At 33.8% G+C, this 7,500-nt stretch overlaps 1 protein-coding gene across 1 annotated transcript in view; it reads left to right on the forward strand.

Moving 5' to 3' along the window:
• LOC137658877 (probable glutamate receptor) overlaps window positions 1–5,802 on the forward strand; it is an 18,210-nt gene extending 12,408 nt beyond the window's left edge. The window contains exon 11 of the mRNA XM_068394002.1: window positions 5,609–5,802. Within this exon, the coding sequence (XP_068250103.1) occupies window positions 5,609–5,782 (174 nt within the window). The 3' untranslated portion in view covers window positions 5,783–5,802. The remainder of the gene's footprint in view (window positions 1–5,608) is intronic.
• The last annotated feature ends 1,698 nt before the right edge of the window (window positions 5,803–7,500 follow it).

A 7,500-nucleotide genomic window follows, 5' to 3' on the forward strand; every position in this document is an offset into this window, starting at 1 on the left:
ATTACGTAAATTTGATTCAGGAGCACAGCAAGAACAAAGTTAATGTAAGTAGAGTCCTATCAAATGAATTTCCAGTGAAAAGCAGAGTGCTCCAGGGGAATGTGTTGTCGCCAATGTTGTTCATCCTCCTCATGGATTTTGTAAAGCATAGAACAGTTGTAGATGGTGGCGAAGTATTGGACTGGATTACTAATAGGAAATCAGCTGACCTAGATTATGCTGATGATGCTGTCCTTATTAGCAGAACACAACAGGATTTGCAATGCTTGCTTATAACAATGCATGAAATATCACACGATGTAGGGCTCAAGATAAATAGAAGAAAAACAGAGATGATGAGAACGGAATATGCAATGGAGGATTAATGAGGTGAAATCCTTTGTGTATTTAGGAACATGATCTCAAATACAGGGTCATTAGAATTGGAATTCAGTGAGAGATTGCAAAATGCAAACCAGGCAATGGCTAAGATAAGCAAAATTTGGAAATCAAATAGCCTGAAATTACATATAAAAATCAGACTATATATCAGTTTAGTGAGATCTGTGTTCCTGTATGGACATGGGTCGTGGTATGACAGTGAAATAATTTCCAACAGATTTAGTATATTTCAGAACAAAGACCTCAGAAGAATATTGGGAATTAAATGGCAGGGCAGGATTAGAATCGAAACTATGAGAGATTACTCGAGTGCCATTTGTGGATGAGATCATGGTGAGAGGTAGATGGAGATAGTTTGAGCATGCTCTTCGCACTCCCCAAGAGAGATTAGTTCACCAAACTTTTAAAGGGGCTCTACAATGCACTAGAAGAGTTGGAAGACCCAGGCCTACATAGCTGAGAACTATGAAGCGTGGAGTGGGAGATGATGAGTGGAGAAGCATTAAATTAAAACCTCGAGATAGAGACGACTGGCGAAAGTAATAGAGATGATATATATATATATATATATATATATATATATATATATATATATGTATATATATATATATATATATATATATATATATATATATATATATATATATATATATATATATATATATATATATATACAGTATTTATATATATACTGTATATGTACAATATATATACATATATATATATATATATATATATATATATATATATATATATATATATATATATATATATATATATTTCAATTTTCCAAATAAGTCACAAATACCCCGTAATATCGATTTCACTCTGCCTAGGGATCTCAAACACTAAAAAATTTCTTTAATGAAAAATATTTTTATCCGGACAAAGACTCGACCCTATGACCTATAGAAATAAGTATTAAACATATAACTGTTAGACCAGCTTAACCTTTATTCCCATTTCTATAGATCATAGAGTATTTGTAACTTATTAGAAAATCCTTTTTAATTCTTTGAAAAAAATCTCGATTAACCTTTTTTGACATCCAACAACCTATCATCTTTGTTAACCTTTCCATCGAATCAAAAATGTTAAAAAAGGAAACCTTTCTTGTGATTTATTGACAATGATTTAAACTGAAGATACCATTCCTTTGATATAAACTTTAGTGTTGAGCAAAACCTTAGACATTTTAACAATATTTTGTCACGGATACAATTATTTTGAATAGGGTTTTTTATGAAGCACTTAATTCCTTAGAATTAAAAGAATATGATTTCAAAACTACAATTACTTTGATTATGGAACACCAAAATTTCGCATTTGAAAAAACCTTTCTTGTGATTTATTGACATTGATTTAAACTGACTTTTAAAACAAACTTCTATTAGAGTAAAACTTTATTTATATTATATTATATTTATATCATTTATATTAATCCCGGAGACATTATAATCATGTATGCTTAGATTTCCGTATCTCTAAACTATCATTTCTAACTCTATGTCCAGCACCAAATTCCTTAAAAACACCAAGAAACAGCTTTACTGACACGCATACATTTACGAAGGAAATGATGATAAGGTTCATTTTATAACTGATTCACACTCTGGAACGCCCTTATTGACAAACACAAATTCGCAGGTGGAATACACTTACAAAGGAAGTGATAAGGTTCATTTTATAACTGATTTACACTTCAGAACGCCCTTATTAACAAACACAAATTCGAAGGTGGATGACGCAACACGGTGAGACATTGGCGAAGACTCAGAAATATGACAATTTTCTTTTTAATTATTCGATTTGTCTATGTTGATTACGCTGATAATAAGAACATCAAATTACACCAGAGTCCTGCACCTTCTGTCATATAGCTATTACTTCCTAAATGATTTGAATCTATATTAAATAAAGATATTCTCCATTCAAGGAAATTCCATTTGGCAGCGCTGTCCCAAACCCGTCCCACCAACCTAACTATGCTGATGATTGTTATTTCGGTCGATTGTACAGAGATATGACTTCTTATTCATGTGTTCTGATGAAGAAAGGAAATATTAAACACGTTTATAAGTAAACTCAGGTTACTTCCTATAGCATATGAAAAATTCACACCATTTTATGATAAAAATATCCATTCCTAATAAGGAAACGATTGTTGGACAATTCACCAACTATCAGTTCTCTAGCCTCTACCTTCCTAGCCCACTTTTTTGACACACGTGGTCGTCAAAAAATTAAATATATTAGTTGGGACAAGGTACCTCTGATGCCATCTATTGGAAGCAAAGTAAAACTCGTTCCGATGAAAGGGAGGGAACTGCGTGATTATGCCTTTCGGAATGTAAAAATATTGTTATTCTACGTAGTTTTTACTAACTATACATGTCATACCATGAAACATATCAATTATATTTTAGTGTCATAAAATGGTAATTGAAAAGTAGATCAAATAACTGTGGAATTAATGGATTGTCACCCCGATTTCAGTACATGTGGCAACATTTGGCAAACCCCCACTGACCCCCAAGTGTACTTGAACCAACGATAGTTTGCTGGGGAAATATTTCTATGAAATTTTATTGTAATATTTGTAAGTCCCTAAGAATTTAGTTGTGCCCAGACAGCAAGGATCGAGCAAGTTCACATGTGTCTGTTTTATAGCAATTTGGTTCTCAAATAGCAACAAAAATGAAGTAATAAAAATTATAATGAGTGGGTGATGGGGGGTAATTAGCAACTTGATACTCCATGGTTAAGGCCATCTATTGGCCATGAAAATAAACAATTTGGAGAGCTCTATAATCCTTGCATTCTGGAACCTTCCATGACGTCATTTTGTTGTAAATATGTTGTAAATATAGCCAATAATAGCCTACATAAGAGGAGCAGCTGAATATTATTTATACCTGCCACACATATTTTTACGTAAGTATCAATCTATCACCCTTTCCACATTGAATAGAGTCATTCACATGAATGCAATAAGGGACGTGTGCTGCCATCTTTTGACAAGTAGAAACACTCGGATTCTATTCAAATTTAAAAAAGTGTGTATTTTCTAAAACATTCTTTCATGGTAGTATTTTTAAACTAATGCATAAAAATTTCATAATTCCATTAATATTATTTTTATCATGAGTTTTAGGCTCTGAGTTATGGTAATTGTATGTAAAATGCAGATAATATGTATTGGAAAAATATATAGAACAGATCCCAATATTGTAAAAGCAAAGAGTTGGAACTTAGCCATAGAATTAAAATTCACAAATTCAACCAAAATGTATTCAGGTCCACAGCAAATATGTTGTTAGCTAATCATAAGCTCAACTATAGATATCAATCCTCTATAAAGTGTGCCTTGTTACATGTAATAATAATAATAATAATAATAATAATAATAATAATAATAACTAAACCAGATACTCGGTAGAGCGCATGATTTCACCACCGCCACTTTTGTTACGAAGAAAACATAATGCTGTGGGTATTTGATCCCAAAAGACATATATCACACGACAGGCAACTGAATTATACACAATTTGGTACTAGTTTCATGCAAATCAGATAAATATTTGCCACGATATGGCAAATAAGACGTTCTAGACATTTTCATGACCTTGCCCTTGACTTTTGACCTAATCACGAACATATAAAAAAATTAATTCACAAACAAGGGTTTTAAGATATTTTATATCACAAGACTGGCAATTGAATTAAGCACATTTTGTCAATAGCTTCATGAAAACCGGATAAAGCCAAAAATAAAAAACCATTCTAGACCTTTTCATGACCTTACCCTTGACTTTTGACCTTCATGACCTTGACCCTGACCTTTGACTCAATCACTCCCAAAACCTAATCAAATTGTCCTTGGACCATGGCCAGTCATCCCAACAAATTTCATGAAATTCAGTCAAATGATTTTTGAGTTATGTGAATCACAAACACAGAGACTAACATACATACAAATAAATACACAAACAAGGGTTTTGACGTCACTATAGGATGTATATCACAAGATAGGCAATTGAATTAAGAACATTTTGGCACTAGCTTCATGAAAATCAGAAAAAACTTGACAGCGATATGGCAAAAAAACCTTTTATACCCTTTCGTTACCTTGGCCCTGACCTTTGATTCCATCACTCCCAAAATCTGAACAAATTGTCCTTGGATCATGACCAATCATCCGATCAAATTTCATGAGACTCAGTCAAATGATTTTTGAGTATACGAATCACAAACACAGACTTACAAACACATGCTTATCAAAGCTTAACCTTCGCCGCAACGAAGTTGGGGGAGGTAATAATAATAATAATAATAATAATAATAATAATAATAATAATGTAAGGTTATAGCATAGTCACTGCTCCATTCAAAGATATGTTGATGATTGAGTAGTATGAACAGGGTATCATAGGTAAGCTTAAGTAAATGTTGGGGTGTAGGGTGGCTAAGCCCCTTGATTAAAGTAACATCATCCTATGTTGCATTGGGGTGTGTTAAGATTGTCTTACCTTGTGCAAGAAACGTGCTTTTGAGTTGGCCGCCCGTAACTGCATTGGGGGAATGTGAAGGTTTGATGTTTACTGGAATATTTGCACATATAAATATTCACTCTTTGTATGTAAATCTACCCAACTCTAGTGTCTGTGCTATCAACTGATTCAACCCACGCCCTAGAACAAGGAAAGGTACGCTTGAAGGCAGTAATATATCTATTGTTTGAAGCCTGTAAGATTAAGGGAATTGGGAGTACTGTTCTCCAGTGAGTTGTTATGGTATATTGAAATCTTTTATCTCCTCTTCATGTTACTAGTTTATTAAAGTAATATAGAGTTTTGTTCATACCTTGTAAGCCATCCCCACATAATTATTCTAAACATTCTATTCAACTTCCCTGTTCTTCTTTATTAGTGGTGCTCATTAAGTTCTTGCTTTCTATTATCTACACCCTTCTCTATTCTAAATCTTTATCATCTCCATTAATTCACAACTCACTTTCTTTTATCATCTTTTCAAACCCCTTTCCTTTATCTTCCCTTATATCTAGAACGTGATTTAATTTACAATGATTATTTGATTTACTGTAAGGTGAACTATATAAGAAATAAATTTACCTTCTGTTATTCATCTCTCAATTCTCAATCCAAGTTAAGTAATTTTCTCCAGTCTTACCTCACAATAGTTAGAATAACGAACTCCTCTTTTCCAGCTGGTAGAGAAAGAAGGAGGTGTCTCCTACTACCCAGACACATGGTATGACAGCAAGGATGGTGTCATTCCTCTGGGTTTGAACCACATGCAAGGCATCTTCGCTGTGTTTGCTCTCGGTTACGTCTTCGCCACGATTTCCTTTGCAATTGAGGTCATCACCTGCCGTCGCTAATGGAATACTATCTGACTTGGGACAAGAATTGAAAAGCAAAACTATACTCTGAATTATACTTCTATATCTTTAAATTTGATGTTGAAAAATTCTCAGACTTATCTTAGCGCCAAATTCAGGAAGAGTGGTAAATTAGTTCAACAGTTAAATTTTCATTATTAAATTACAACTTGAAGAATCCGTGAGTAATTAACATATTTCTCAGTGAGGGACATACATTAGAGAAATGCCAAGTTGGAGAAGCTGGAAAGTTGGGCGAGAAGAGACTACAAGTAACTATATAAATATAAATCACAGACATTGGTGCTTCTGGCCACAAACGGACGGTTCAATAACTTTCAGAGAATTCTTATAATACACTATGTGAGAACAGGATCCTTGGAAGATTTTCATGATAGAATCCCTTTGCCCTCAAAGACAGACTTAATTCCCATTTAAAATATTGTGAATAAGAGCAATTAGAGATTTTAGACCTCTGCTAATGAATATTGCCAAAAATGTAACTAAAGTCTACGGACATCATCACCCACTTTTCCCATACTGACTGTACAGTAGATGGTAAAAAGTGCAATGTTGATCCAGAATCATGATTTTGATCTGTATCACCTCCAGAATTTCATGGTTTGTTCCGATGCATAATATCTATCCATTGTTAAAATTTGGCTAAAATTCACTGTGTTAATTTGTTTTGACCCAATCTTTAAAATTGTAAAAAATGCAAATCTGGATCTAGAATCCAGATCTGGTACTGGATCATCTCCAAAAGTAAATGGAATCGTCCATGGCGTAAGATATATCTATGGTGTAAATTTCGTCACAATGCGTCAATTTTTTTTACGTAATCTTTAAAATGATGGAAAATTGAAATCCGGATCATCTCCAAAATGTAAAGGGGTCCTCTGTGACCTTTCTGGGGTGAAAATTTTTTCAAAATCCTTTGAGCAGTTTTGATGTAAAGCCGTCCACAGATAGATAGAATGACAGGCTGACACACATCAAAAATGTAAATCCGGATTTAGAATCCAGATCAGGAACAGAATCTCCAAGAGTTAATAGAATCGTCCATGGCCTAAGATCTGTGGTGGAAACTTCGACAAAATCCACCAACTTCCTTTGACATTATCTTGGTAAAAGATAGAAATCTGCTCTTGAATCCGGATCTGGATCATCTCCAAAATTTAATGGGGCCCTCCATGACCTATCGAGGTGAAAATTTTGTCAAAATCTGTAGAATAGTTTTGATGTAATGCTGTTCACAGACAGACATACCGACAGGCAGACACACACATTAAAAAATGCAATTCAGGATCTAGAATCCTAGAATCCAGATCCGGACCAGAATTTCCAAAAGTTAATTGAGTCGCCCATAGCCTAAGATGTATGTGGTGGAAATCTCGACAAAATCCACCAATTTCCTTTGACGTTATCTTGTCGAAAGATACAAATCAGATCTAGAATCCGGATCCAGATAATCTCCAAAATGGGGTCGTTCACTATCTATGATATATCTGTGGTGAAAATTTCCTCAAAATCCGTGAAGTTTTGACGTAATCCTGTCCACAGACACAGATCCAAAAATTTTACAATCTTCTCCACAGACAAAGTCAAATAAATAAGTAAACCGACTAAAAAATATAAACTCCTTGGCTGAGGTATTAAGGACTTTATAAATAACATGGTATATTTCAAGGATTGTCTTTGAATCGCAAGACGCCTCT

Source organism: Palaemon carinicauda, chromosome 19, assembly GCF_036898095.1.
Source record: "Palaemon carinicauda isolate YSFRI2023 chromosome 19, ASM3689809v2, whole genome shotgun sequence".
Classification (NCBI taxonomy): domain Eukaryota; kingdom Metazoa; phylum Arthropoda; class Malacostraca; order Decapoda; family Palaemonidae; genus Palaemon; species Palaemon carinicauda.